The sequence below is a fragment of the Vigna angularis genome, chromosome 3 (assembly GCF_016808095.1).
Source record: "Vigna angularis cultivar LongXiaoDou No.4 chromosome 3, ASM1680809v1, whole genome shotgun sequence".
In the NCBI taxonomy this organism is placed as follows: Eukaryota; Viridiplantae; Streptophyta; class Magnoliopsida; order Fabales; family Fabaceae; genus Vigna; species Vigna angularis.
Window position 1 is genome coordinate 37,578,319 of NC_068972.1, and position 15,192 is coordinate 37,593,510.

General features: G+C 34.8%; 1 protein-coding gene across 9 annotated transcripts; it reads left to right on the top strand.

Annotated features, from left to right (window-relative positions):
- Positions 1 to 1,857: 1,857 nt before the first annotated feature.
- Positions 1,858 to 15,179, top strand: LOC108326451 (folylpolyglutamate synthase). 9 transcript variants are annotated; one of them, XM_017559964.2, is made up of 16 exons: positions 1,858 to 2,020; positions 2,136 to 2,335; positions 2,688 to 2,753; positions 3,046 to 3,155; positions 3,809 to 3,869; positions 5,402 to 5,485; positions 9,084 to 9,140; positions 9,298 to 9,358; positions 9,545 to 9,591; positions 9,749 to 9,826; positions 11,727 to 11,885; positions 12,191 to 12,517; positions 12,773 to 12,851; positions 13,236 to 13,391; positions 14,190 to 14,389; positions 14,879 to 15,179. In XM_017559964.2, the coding sequence occupies exons 2-16, from the start codon at positions 2,177 to 2,179 to the stop codon at positions 14,936 to 14,938; spliced, it is 1,704 nt and encodes a 567-aa protein (XP_017415453.1). In that variant the 5' UTR covers positions 1,858 to 2,020; positions 2,136 to 2,176; the 3' UTR covers positions 14,939 to 15,179. The 9 variants fall into 9 exon arrangements, with proteins under 9 accessions (XP_017415453.1, XP_017415454.1, XP_017415455.1 ...); XM_017559965.2 differs by having other exon boundaries at positions 12,200 to 12,517; XM_017559966.2 differs by lacking the exon at positions 5,402 to 5,485.
- Positions 15,180 to 15,192: the final 13 nt, after the last annotated feature.

The window sequence follows — 15,192 nt, forward strand, 5'->3', positions numbered from 1 at the left end:
ACCGTAGCGGTTCCAGCATTTGGAAGAAATTGCAAAGTAGGCGGATTCGGTTACGAACTTGGCGTATCCGGTTCCAAGCAACGTTTATTCGATTATGCGCCGCTGTCAACGTGCATGGGTTGATGTCATTAACATGTTCTTGGCCTCCCATGGAAGCAATGGTGGCTTTGGGGTTGAGGAGAAGGCCACAAAGGATGAAGGTGTGTTCATACCACTAGCATTGGTCCGTACACAGGCCCGGAACAATATTTGGCTTTTCTCCCTACAGATTGATGAACCTGGTTGGGAGTCTTTGCGTTTACGCCGCAATTTGCAAACACGAAGGAATTCCGTTGAGATTTCCCAACACTAAAGGTGCCTGGGAGGGTTATTCCTTTTCTTCCGATGCGGATTTGATTGCGGAGCAACATATTTGGGCCGCTATTGACCCCTATGCGCGAAATGAAGCATTTAACTGTTCCAATGGTGATATATTCAAGTGAAAACATCTTTGGAAGGTGTTGGTTGAATAGTAGTGGGAGTCGAAGATGTGGCAAGCCTTCTGGGTGTAGAAAGTGTAGCAAGCCTTTTGCTGTGAGAGGGGACAGGAAGACACACGAGAAAAATTGTGGTAGGCTTTGGTTCTAATAGAGAAAAGAAGAAACCCTAGGTTTCTAATATGAAGGTAAAGAGGCTTTGGGCTTGGACCGAGAATATTGTGTGTGGCACCTATGGCTTTCATACATACACCCCATGTTGCATGTTTTGGTATTGTGAGGGATTAAACCAACATATTTTTCATGCACCCTTTTTTTTCGTCCATACACCTCCACTACCTATGTCAATCTTACTTTCATAACAAATAAATTCATACTATTTGGTAATAAATTATATTACAAACAAATACTACATTTAAAAATAAATTCATTTTATTAAATTATAATTTTTTTACTTTTTAAAAATTAATTTTAATAATTATTTTAAAATTTTTACTCTTTATAAACATTTTTACAATTAAATATAACATTAACAAATAACATTTTATATTACTTTAATAACTAGGGATATTTTGGTAATTTTTAATTTCTACAAATTAAACAAATTTTTTAAATCTGTCACATTAATCAAATCATACACTAATTTTCACAAACTTTACTTCTAAATCCACTTTCAATTACCCAAAAATCCACTAAAAAAATAACAAAAAAATTATCTTCAAATCCATTCAATTACTCTTCCCGAGATCATCTCCCATCAATCATCTTATGTGAATACACCCTAAAGTATGAAATACGAAAGTATAACATGTATGATGTTGACGGACTAAATTGGTCACATATCATATGTGTTTTCTTTGTAAAAACACATTTTTCATGTTATTTCGTAAAGAAAATTACTATGCTTAGAAAATAGTTAACTTGTCTTTTATTTATAAAAAAATATATAAGTAATTTAATATATTTATTTGGATTTTGTAAAATAAATATAATTTATGTATATTTTTTAGAAGGTAAATTTTTATTATGAATTTGGTGTATCTTTATATTTTATATATTTTTATTTTAAAAATATTTTATACGACAATAAATAATTAATAAAATTTGAGTGTAACAAGCACTAGATGTCAAAATCTATAATAAGGTTTAATATGAAATTGATTTGTGAATAATACTTAATAAAAATGTAGATAACCAAACCAATTTTTCTATAAATATTTTTTTAAGAGAAAATGAAAAAAAAAGGTTAATAAATTTTTATAAACTAAAATCAATTTATATACGCATTGAAACTAAAAAAAAAATTAAAGAAATTATATATTACATTTTATCCTTTAATTAATACGTAAAAGCAGTGATAATAGGACCTTATAGTAAGAAATGAAAAACGAGTGGAACAGCGCACATTCTCATGGTCGCTGGGGGAAAAAAATGGTTCAATCTTAAATGTGTGAACCTTACTCTGTAATACAAATTCAGAGAAAGGATTGAGTTGATATTCAGATCATTTTAGCTTCTCCGTTTCTTCCATTTTTGTTCTCACTGTGAGTCTCTTACTCTCTCTCATTCTCTCCGTTTGCTCGAGTGACACTTGCATTGCAGAGCCTGCAAAAGCTTAACATTGTGTTTCTGAAAATCTCTTGTGGCTTCATGTTTTAGGGTCTATATATAACATTTCATCTGAAGAAGTTCCTTTCCATATGGAAAACAATGTCGTCACCAATGGGCAAAAGCACAATTTCCCATCGTCTTCATTCGAAGCTGCCATGGAGAAGATTTCATCTCTTATTACCCGCCAAAGGCGAGGGGAAAAGCCACCGATTGCTAACAAATTAGAAATGATGTCATTGTATCTTAAGGTAATATATGCTGAATTATTATCCAAGAATTTTGATGGTGCTTGTAATTATAACCCTGGTTTTGTCTTGGTTATTTTTGGAGGTGTTTTCTAATTTTTTTCCCTACTCAATGGAAAATTCGGAAGAAAAATGAACAAAAGAGAACTGGGTTGTGAGATTTTAAGTCGGCAGACTTGAAATTCTTTATGTATTTTACCAATTAGGGAAAATAAAGTGTTCCATTTCCTTGGAGTCACGTCTAGTACATGAAAACGTTCCATGAATTGTCTAATTCTCATTATATTTCTAAGGGCTAAAAGCTCCAGGAGACTTCTTTGAACACTAGAAAATGAAATGCATGCTTTCTACACAGATACTGGGTTTGGAGGAAGATATAAATAGGCTCAACATTATTCATGTGGCAGGCACAAAGGGGAAGGTACTCTTTTCATTACTTGTCAAGTTTTTTATTCATTTTATCATTTATCAATTTGTTGGAACGTCAATTCAGATAATTTTTTTTTGCTTCACGATTCAAGAACAAATAATTATTATGAATATTATATAACTTTTAAACAAGTTGGTGCTTGTCTATGATGGTTGAAATAAAGATGTTACACAACAGTTGTTGAACTAATCTTTAGTTGTCAGGTATCTGACATTACAGTAAGCACATCCCTGGTATTCATAATTATCCTTAATTTCCCTCTTTTGTAACGGATTACTTGCAGGGTTCAACATGCATATTCTGTGAGGCAATCTTAAGAGAGTGTGGCTTTCGCACCGGAGTTTTTACATCCCCTCACCTAATTGACGTGCGGGAAAGATTTCGTATTGATGGGTTAGGAATTGAATAAACTAACTTATCTAAATGACCGATACTGGATGGGCACTCCATCAATCTATTTTGTCTCTGTCACATTTTTTCAGTAGTCTTTTCTCTCTCACTCCCCATGCACATGATACACACACAAACCTACCTCTCCTTTATCATAGAACATGAATGTACGGAACACATATATGGCTGATGTTGGTAACTTACCGTATAGCAAAAGTTTAAAGCTTTTTACCCAATACAACTTAAAAAAGAAACTGTAATGAGATAAATTTCTTGGCTACAGGATATTTCAATTACAAATGTTAACAAAAAATACCGTGTTTTTTTTGTCCATGAGGAATTGGAGGATAGTTCATGCGACCCGCACCCTCATTGTCTTATCAGTAAAACCATTACCTAATATTATGTTTAAACTTCAAACAGAAGAAGCGACTGGGCTACCTATTTTTGAGGAGAAAAGAAAAAACGGCATTTTCCTTCTGAAAATAAGGTCTAGATTTGGAAGTATGAATTTTCAAATAGAATTCTTTTTAATATTCATAAAAATAGTTGGTACCAATTTGTTTCACAACAGTGGTTGAGCTGAAATTTCCACCTTCTGCACCTATTTTTGAAATTGTATAGGATTAAATTCTGACTTGTCATTATCTCTGTAGGATGGACATATCTGAAGACAAATTTTTGCAATATTTCTGGGATTGTTGGAATCAATTGGAGGTATTGTTTATTACATTTTTATAGAGACCTTGGAATTTTGAAATCTATCTAATTTATCTTAGGAATTGCTTTAAGTTGCAATGCAGCACCGTTGCTTGTATATACACTTAATAGAGGAATTGACTATTAGAGTAATTTTGGCCTTTCCCTATTGGGCTTCTGATAATATACTAATAGTAACTCAACAATAGAGCTCACTTCCATTGTAGGGAAAGAGCTAAAATCCCTTCTCTTTGCTTGATATGAGATAATTAGTCCGTTCATAAAATATGTGTTTTTAAAATAAGCAATTAAAAAAAAAACTATTTAAGAAGAAGCAGATAAGATTTTCTTCGTTAAAAAAGCAGAAAACTGCTTATTTTTAAATAAGTAAATTAGACAAACACATAAAATTGCAGAAATCTGCTTATTTTATTAAACATTCACTTTTTTAAATAAGCACAGACAAACTGGCCCAATATCTACAATATCATAAGGGAAGATTCATGACCGTAGAAATGGAAATGTAGAGACACTGCAAACACTTCAAGGGGCTTGGTTTCTCCCTTCTCAAACCTCACTCACAAATCTGTTTATTGGCCCCACATGCCTTGTGAACTGGTTGGTTAAATTTTGCCGCACAATGTGTTTGTTGTTCCTCCTTTGCATACTATCCTAGTAGCCTGTAATCAAATGCTGCTGTTCCTTTTTCTATCTGTTAGATTTCATCTTAAAACCAACTGGGTTAAGTGAAGTTGCTAAACTGTACCTCTGTAATTGAGGCAGGCCATAGTTTCGAGGAAATTTGGGATTTTCGAGGACTATCATATTTAGTGGGGGTGGGGGGGCACTTTATGAGATACCTTTTCCATTGTTCCGTTTGGATCTTCTATGTATCATAAACCATTTTAGCTTTGTAAATAAAAAGGGAGAGAGCTGCGTTTGGGACTGAAAATATAACGTACCAAACTCCATGGCTATCATTTCTTTCAAAAAATTTCATAGTTTCAGAGTGAAAGTTCTTGTTATAAGCTACTTTACAAAATTGACTGGGCATTTTGGGTGCATATATAAAGGAATATAAATCAATTCATATTAGAAGTAATTTCTCCTTTAATTCATTGCCCATTGATCTTGCTGAGAAACTGTGATTTTTGTGAAGTATACTTCAATTTTAATAGTCAATATTTATGTTTCAGATTTGAAATCTTTTGTTAGAAGAAACAATGTGATGGAAGGTCTGAGGTTAAGCAAGTGTATTTTAAAAGTAGGGCCACAGCTTGATGGGCCCATTTAGGGCAGTTTTCTGTTATTGATTGTAATCCATTTACTTATGATAAAAGAGAATAATGAAATAACGTTAGGCGACTTTTTCAGATTTAGAAAGTTGAGTGGATTAGACCCTTTGAAATATTTGGAGTGTGTATCATTCTCATATGAAAATGTTCCCTATCATTCAATAAAGTAAAGATTCACTTTTCCTTCTATTTCTAGAAGAGTTCAGTCATAACATCTGGTGGCAGCTTCTCAATTCCTAAAGCTTTATTTCACAGGAAAACACAACGGAGAAGCTTCCAATGCCCCCACTATTTCTGTTTCTTACTATATTGGCATTCAAAATATTTATATCTGAACAGGTAAATCGTGTGTACCAGATTGTATTGAGTTTCTAGTTAATTATCCTTGCAAATATTTTGTATATCCCTGTTGGCTGTAGCCCTATGTGAAAGATTTTACGTGATGTATATAGTTGTCATTTTATGATTTTTCAGAAGCCAGTAACTAATGATATTTACAATATTTTTACCTGTATTATCTTGGAGGTGTAAGATTAAGTTTGTTTTGAATAATGCAGTAGCAAACCAAACCAGTTTGTCCATGCTTTCTAATTATATAATATTATGTCATTGCTAGTACACGTCTTTACCTTTGTTTCCCTGCAGACTGTTGTTTGCATTCTGAACATCTATCCTCTCCAAATGAATGTTGTCATAAAGGAATTACTGTTACCTTACATACACTTGAGAATTAAACTGTAAAATAATTCTAGAGGGCTTGATTGATCCCTCTCATAATCTTCTATTTATAAAAATAAATTGATACAAGAGTACATGATAATTAGGGTAACTCTAGACACAATATAATCATGATAATTAGGGTAATCCCAAACATAATATAATCATGATAAATAGGGCAACTCTAGACACAATATAATCATGATAAATAGGGTAACTCTAGACACAATATAATCATGATAATCATGATAAATAGGGTAAATATTCTAACACATACTTTTTAAAATAAAAATAAAATAAAAGGTAAATTAGGTGGATCCTATGTCCTAGCAGATAACCTATAGGCTTAAGTATTGCATCAAGTAGTTAATCTCACTCCATGTGAAACTCTAACATTGTCACCCGCATTAGTGGCCGAGGTCCATGTAGCTTCATTCTTTCGACACTAACCCAGTAGTGGATCTTTTCTCCTTAAGATGGCTTCACTCTTCTATTAGTATTCAATTTGTACCTTAGCCCACAGGTAACTTTCTCGTAACCCAGCTCTCAATGAAAATGCGAATTGTAAAGACTTAAGCACAAAAGTAGATCTCAACCCCAAAGATAGTCCATTAGGTGAGAGAATCTCTTGGTTTAGGTACCACGTCATGTAGCTTATCCTATTCAATGTTGAGACTACTAACAAAGTTATTGGGCTGCCATGTATTATAAGAATATCTTGCAATCTCTACATGGATGGATTACTTTTTGTCTCAGCTGCCATGTATTTTTTGCATGTTATTTCTATCTAAAACTGTCAAGATGATTCTTAAATTAAATGGCTTTGAAAACTATGTTCTTCATCATTTGCTAATAATCTAAGGTGAAATCCAACAAATATGTTATTTTCTTTTGTCATAATAACATTGTTTTGTTCATATATGTGTGTTTGCATGTTGATAAATTATTATGTTTTTGATTCAGGAATCCTTACTCAATCTTTACCCTTCATGTGCTGTACCTTCTATTTGAGTGTAATGCGCTGCAAGTTCATACTGAAACATCCTCGAGGGTATTACTGTACTGGCATCCATGTAATGCAGAATTAAAATAGGAAACCTCAATATAATATAAAAAACGTAACATCTCAATCATAGATAATCAAGGTACCTTACAAGTCCTTAAAAGGATAAGTCTCTTGCTGGAGATTTTTTTATTTTTTTGTAGAAAACTAAAGGTCCTAAACATGCTACTAAAGCTGTAAAAGTTAAATAAAAGTCAGCAGCATAAATACTTGGCATCCTCACCACAAGGTCTCTTGCAACCATTACCTATTCCAACAGTTGTGTGGGAGGATATAAGCATGGATTTTGTGGTAAAGTTACCTAAATCGCATGGATTTGACACTATATTAGTGGTGGTGGACAGGCTCAGCAAATATGGGCATTTCATTCCCATTAAACATCCGTATACAGCAAGATCTATAGTTGCAGTGTTCGTGAAGGAGGTGATTAGATTACATGGCATACCTATGACCATTGTAAGTGACAGGGACTCAACATTTTTTAGTATATTTTGGCAAGAGATTTTTAAATTACAAGGCACACAACTTAGGATGAGTACTGCTTACCATCCAGAGACAGATGGACAAACGAAAGTGTTAAACAGGGTGCTAGGAACCTACTTGCGTTGTTTCAGTTCAGAACAGCCCAAGAGTTGGAGTTTGGTGTTGCCTTGGGCGGAATACTGGTATAATACCAGCTATCAGGGGGCCTCTAAGTGCACACCCTTTGAAATAGTTTATGGCAGACTTCCCCCACCATTGACACGTTTCATTCCAGGGAAACAGTGGTAGAGGCAGTTGCTCAAGACTTGCAGACCCGCGACGAGGCTTTACAGCAACTTAGATATCATCTGTCCAGGGCTCAAGCACAGATGACACACTATGCCAATAAGAAGAGAGTGGAGGTACATATCAAGGAAGGAGATTGGGTATTTTTAAAAATCAGACCTCATAGGCAAACATCTATGCCTACAAGACTCCACCCGAAGCTCTTCGCAAGATATTATGGTCCGTTTCTCGTGGAGAAAAAAAATAGGTCCAGTAGCCTTTCAGCTGCAGTTACCAGCAACGTCCAAAATACACCCTGTCTTCCATGTGTCTCAGCTGAAGTTAGCTATTGGAATGCATACAGTTGAAGGTGATCTTCCTAATGAACTACGGGATGACAGTCCTCGATATACCCCGGTGAAGGTGCTGCAGTGCAGGAACCAGAAATGCCAAGGGGAGGAGATACCTCAAGTCCTCATACAGTGGCAGGAGAGTGGTGTTGAAGGCGCTACTTGGGAGGAGGAGCACTATATCAAGCAGTAGTTTCCTAACTTCAACCTTGAGGACAAGGTTGATGTTGGGGAGGAGGGTAATGTTAGGCAATTAAAGGTGTACGTGCGAAAGAATAAAAAAGGAGGAAATAAGTAGCGGGTAAGGTGGTTAGTTGTTAGAAGAGAGAGAGGGAGTATAAATAACAAACAGAATAGGAGAGAGGGGTATCAGATATTTTACTTTTGGGAATAGACTGGGATTTTCCAGTGGAGGAAGGGAGGCTTCCTTGGGGATACTTACCTGTAAATTCTGTTCTTCCATACTTTACAGAATTAATGAAATACATATACATTCATCTCTTTCTATTGTTAGAGTGTTGTGAGAGAGGAGATTCATCTGTTAAGGTTCCCTGCATAAAGGAACCTAACAGTTTCACACATATAGATTGAGGGTAATAGATGTGTTGAATTACTTTCAGCACAAGGTGTTAAATATCAAATTGATAGTTGGTGGGATGTTATGCCTTTTTTTAGTATTGATTTCTTTAGGGACACATCACTTACCTTTTTATAGGTTTGTTTTGTTTTCGTTGTTGGGTTTGTTTTGATCTTCCCATTATGTATTGGTTATTTTCTCTTAATAATATCTAAGTATGCTCATATGAATGATATTGTCTGGAGTGTCGATCTAGTAGAGATGGCAGATAGCATAGTGATGTTAGTAAAAATAAATATTAAAATACCTCTTTATTAATAAACAAATATAGCAAGATGTTACACATACAATTTTTTGGCTTTTACCTGTAGTTTCATGCTTACTAATATTTACTCATCTGCTTATGTTGCCATTCTTTATTCTTCTTTTTCTCCACATTTTTGCTCATTGCTAATAATTCATTTAATTGAATCCCATTCATAGGTTGATGCTGCCATTATTGAAGTTGGACTTGGAGGCAAAGAAGACTCAACTAATGTGGTACGCATTTGATGTATGGTATCACATATTTATTCCATAAATATTAATGTTAACAACATTTTCTGTTTGATATATTTTCTTGAACTAATAAAGGAAAATTGCAACCAGTTGCATATGATTTATGACTAATACATTTAAATTGACTATGAACTTTCAGATAAAAAAGCCCACTGTTTGTGGCATTACTTCTCTTGGCATGGATCATACTGAAATATTGGGTGTGTGTCTCATATTCGGATGCTTTGCATGTTGTTTACACAAGAAGCTTAACATTTTCTTGTCTTGGGAATGTGATTCCCACCATCCAAATAAAGTCTCATTTTTATTCGTCATTTTTTGTTTTTTCTTCAACAGTGAATTGACAACAATATGGAAAAAGTATTTAAATTAGTACATCTATGCAGGAGATACTCTTGGACAGATAGCTTCACACAAGGCAGGGATTTTTAAGGTATTAAAAGTCTACCCAACCAACCAAACTTGCACATTGATTTTTGTGGAAATCAGCTGATTTTTGTAGTACTTTTATTCTTTTTGTGTTTGTATGCTCCCTCACTTCACTCTTTACTTTTTCTTCTGAAAAACTGATGTCTTCCCTATTCTTGAAGCCTAAAGTTCCTGCCTTCACAGTACCACAACCTCCGGAAGCAATGGGTGTTATCCTTGAGAGAGCCAAAGAATGCATGGTAATCATTGTTCTCAATCCCGTCATCTGTTACAAATTACCTCAACTAAAGAGCACTAAGAAATTGTTTCTTATCGATACCAATTTCTTTTGTTGTGGTCATAGGCTCTTCTGCTCACCTTGACTGAGCATGTTGTTCATAAAAATACTACTAGAAATAAAGGCACCATAAAGATTCAAATTCTCCAATGCTATTTTTAGATTAATTAAAGATCTGAATCTGTTGTAGCTTGAGCTTCGTCTGGCACTACATATGTGATACATTTATTACATATATAAATGGCAGTCAATGGATGATGCTCACATCTGGTAGAGTCTAGGGAAGGTAGAAGTACGATGTTGTACCCCTGCGAGCCGAGAGGCTATTTCCAGGATTGGATTTGAATGTGACCTCACATTCTTTATGCATGAAAAATTGCTTGAAGAAAAAGTATGTTTCATCAAATAGTAAGCTTAGAAGTGTCACTTGTTTATGCCATACATTGTTAGGATTTTTGAAAGGCATGGTAGCAGAGCAGAATGGGGAGTCAGGGGCTGGTTTTCCTCTCCCTGTCCCCATTCTCTACAAGGTCAGGATGAGTATGGAAAAGATGAGAGTGCAAATTTTAAGGGATTGAGAATGTTGATACTAGCCGAAGAAGAAGAGGAAAAAGAGAGCGAGGCTGAGCCAAAACCCAAGCCTCCTGACTTGAATTGGAGGACATAGCAATGGGTTCCCTTCATATGGTAAACCGATGAGGAAGAGGAACCATGAGACCAAGCTTCCCGATTCCAAACTTGAGAACAAGGTTGTTCTGCAGCAGGGTGTAATGTTAGGATATAGGGTATTTGGATATAATGGGAAAGGGGATTAGGATAGAAGGCAGAGGAATTGTATAAATAGATTGATTGGATAGTTAGAAGGGAGTTTTGAGTACATGGTTTGTGACAAGCCTTAGACCTGTGAAGAGGGTTATGCCTCTGCATCTTGTAAACACACACTATTCTTTCTGTTAATAATACACAATTCATCATATATCTCTTTGTTTTCTTGGTGTGAGAAACTATGAGGGAGTTCTTGGTTGGGTTTCTTGTTCGGAAACCTATCAGCAAACCTCATCTTACAAGTTATTATGTAGGTTGAGTTAGGTTTAAAGTCTACTTCTTAAAAGGGTATCATATCCATGAGTTTAAGCCTATCCTAGCGAGATTTGTTGTTTGTTGGGCTTATCATGTTACCCACTATCGGACCATCCATTAATGTTTAGTCCTATACTCAAGACGTATATATCTCGGCATAAGGGGGTGCGTTGGAGATCTCACATTGACTAAGGAAAAGACAAGTTTATAGTATAAGTGAGTGCAAACCTTACTTTACAAACCGGTTTCGTAAGGTTTAATTAAACTTAAAGTCCATTTCTTAACAGACCAAATGACAGGTTCGGATTTTTAAGTGAGGCAAGTAATTACATCCCGAAACCCAAATCTGTTCTTGTCAACACTTTTTTCAAAATGGCCAAAGTCTGGAGTCCAATCAAAAAGTGTTTTTTCTGTTAAAGCTAGATCATTGTTAGACAAGCTTTTGCCATGTCTAATTTGTAGTTGTTCTGATGGACAAAATTTTGGTAATGCCATCAATTTTCAAATTGAGTATAATTAAAAATAAATTAATAATGAGATAAAAAAAATTAATTGAAAGAATCCTGATATTTAGGTTTGGTCTCTGAAAGGTTATCTTTCGCATCTTTCATTTAAATGAAATGCAGTACTGCCTGTATTTTAGAGCACAGATTTAGTTGGAAAATATAGGCCTGAAATCATAAAAGCATGCCAGAGCATTTGCAACCTCAGATGAGCATATGAGTTTCTCTATTGTTAATGCTATTAATTGCTTACTTATTTTCAATTTTCAATGGCTGCAGGTTCCCCTGGAAGTGACTGAACCTTTAGATTGTAAACAAATAAAGGGATTAAAGCTTGGTTTATCTGGTGATCACCAATTCTATAATGCTGCTCTTGCGGTCTCACTTTGTAGATGCTGGCTTCAGAAAACTGGGAACTGGGAAAAGAAATATCAAAATGTTGGTTAAACCTTTACTTTTGGTTCATGCATGCATTAGAATCTTAAATACATTGGCAATATCAGCATTACATATCTTTTATAAGAATTTTAAAAATGGGTCCCTTGTCAGACACATTTTAATACTTAAGGATGGATTAGCCTGTAACTTTTTTCTACTGCATGTGCGTGCATGATAATTGTTCTTTTCATTGAGATTATTCTAACCGATTATTTTTCATCAGTTGATGATTTAGTGTGGACATGTTTATATTCCTGTCTACATTATAATATCATTTTCATCTAAATTTTTCCATTGTATGATAGCAATTTCAGGATTCTAATTTGCCAGATGAATTTATGAGAGGCCTTTCAAATGCGCATTTTTCTGGGAGGGCTCAGATTGTTTATGCCTCCACTTCAAATTCCCACTGTTCAGAAATTGTGTCCAAAAATTGTGGAGAGTTGATATTTTATTTGGATGGAGCTCATAGTCCGGAGAGCATGGAGGCTTGTGCAAAGTGGTTCTCTAATGCTGTAGAAATTCCATCAAAATCGTCTTTTGAAGTGCAAAAGGAAGATGGATCTTCAGAAAATGGTCACATACTACACAAAGGAAATACCTTGGGGCAGTTTGAGAAATCTTTTAAGCGGGTAGATATTCTTAAAGTAATTGATTGTTCCAGATATTCCTGTAGATTAACCATTTGCTGTTTATCATAGTATATCCTTTCTTGGATGCTTCTTTCCTCCTTTTAATAATTTATTTATATAGTTCTCAATCGCCGTTTTTACTTTTAACAATATGTTTGTTGAGATTTCTTGAATCCGAGAGTATGACGTGAAATTCTTTTGATAATTTATTTCATGATCAATTCTCTCCTGATATTCAGCATTGATTAATTGTAGATTCTCCTATTCAATTGCTTAGATGTGAGAAATCCCCATATTTTGCTTCCACGACTGGTGAATACATGTGCTTCTTCAGGTATTCCTACTTCAAAGCGCCTCATATTTTGCTATTTTCACCTTCTAAAAAAAGCTATCTTATGTGTGACTTGTGACTTTACCTTGTTTTTCTTACATATAAAAGCTGTGACTGGATTTAAAATTAAATTAGACAGTACATTGAACCTTCTAGCATATCAGTTGAGTTCTTGACATGGCGTGCAAATGTGTTTCCAATATATTTTATGTGAAATACTGCATCATGTTTAGATAATCTGCTAAAAGAAAAAAAGTTGAAAAAAGAGAATGGTGTCTAAGTCTTTCTACATATTTTATTGCTTCACTATCTTTGAATTTCTTTGTGTATGGATGCTTATGAATTGCATTGCACTAATGCAATCACTTTTTTTTGAGCCTTGATTAGGTGTTCATTTCTCAAGAGCACTTTTTGTCCCAAATATGTCAAAATATAGTAAGGTTGTTTCTGGTGCATCAGTTATTTCTTCTGATCTCCATGGCATAGATCTTTCATGGCAAATTAACCTCCAAAGAATTTGGGAGAAGATTACACACGGGAAAGGTATGCTTTGTCTTTTCAGCTTGTGACATGTTTGTTGTCTATTGGGAATTCACAGTGATGTTGGTCATATTGTCTTTCTTACAGCTTCAAGGGTCAATAACACTCTCAGATATCAATGTTTTAGAATGAAATGAAATTTTATTGGTAAAATACCTAATAGCAACTCTAGCATTATTATAGTAGAACAGACAGTGGCAAAAGTTTACAAGAATAACTGAATGAACTCACATGTATTCAAGAGCCTGGTCTGGCCCACCCATAGGCCATGTTCACCAACTAACTTCCTCTATCATCTGCTGCCTCCATTTATAACAGTCTAACTTTTACCTATTCTAACAGATTATAAAGCCTACTCTCAACTGTGAAGTTCTAACTAACAGCTCAACCCTAACGTTAATTTTTTCATTATCTTTTTCTTTTGCTGTGGAATGGGGTAACCTATGTGGATTATAAGTTTACTTCACATAAAAGTAAAGCTTTAACTGCTTCATCATGCATCTAGATGTCCTTATTATCTTGTAAACAACGTGGAAAATATTTCTAGTGGAAATTCAACCGAAAGATGAGAGAAGACAATGCTTTAGATGTTTGTGGAGCTGAATTGAAGTTTTAAAATTGAACATCAAGTGCTATAAAGTTCTTCTAAAATATTAGTTGTTCGTGGATAATGGTAAATGTAATGAGTAATGATAGAAAGTTGCCTGATGAAATTAGTCAGACAGCCCATCATGCTAAGATGTTGGCTTAGAGGACAAAGCTTGACTTTTCTGACCTGAGAATTATTTTGTGCATCTGCAGAAATAACCGTGCCAATTGAAAAGGATTTCAAGATAGATAGCAAGGAGATCGTACCACCTCCCGAGTTTCTTAACGATAATGCTCCGAGTGGTGGTCACTCTCATAACTGTTTTGCGAGCAGTGCAGTAATACCTTCATTACCATTGGCAATCAAATGGCTGCAGGATTGTGTCAAAGAGCACCCTTCTACAAGACTTCAGGTAACAAAGACGTGGATGGTACTTGCTTCTTATAATCACTTGGCTAATGGAGGGATACTCCTCAGTTGGTGTTAAATCTCAACTTTTATTTGATCAGGAAGTTAAATTCCATTGACAATCAAACTTTACTCCACCTTTTTCTCTCCCTTTCTTCAGAGGTGTCTCATTTGTGTATGACACCTCGTCTTGTTCAACCACCATGTCCTGAAAGTCAACTTTTTTCTGTTGGGTTGGATTTAGTAACATTTGTTTCTTTTTTTTTTCCTTGCCTTATCCATTTCACCATTAATGGTGATGTTGAAACCCAGTGATGTAGTATTCTGGTAAACCACTGGTTCCTATAATCTGTCTTTGGAAGACGGAGAATGGTGCTTCCTTTTACCTTTTTTTCTCCTTATGGAACAGAAAAAAAGTGATGCTCCCAATCTTTCCAGTCACGTACCTATAATACTACGCTTACACTGAACCAATTCTTACCTATGGTTTCAGGTTCTTGTCACTGGATCGCTGCATCTTGTTGGAGATGTGCTAAAGCTCTTGAAAAGATGATTTAAATTGAAGAATACAAGTGCCTGTCTTGGCTATTGAAACTTTTGTTGTATCAAAATCTTGTCATTCTGTCAATCCTTTAAGCAGACATTGAGCTCATGTGATTGCTCAATGGTCTGACAATTTTCATTCTTTACAATTCTGACCAATTATGTGCTCAATTGTTTACACCACGCCAAAAATGGAAAGATTTTTTTAAAAATATTTCTAGTCAATATTTTAATTAATTAATTTAAATATAGTGTATTTTAGTC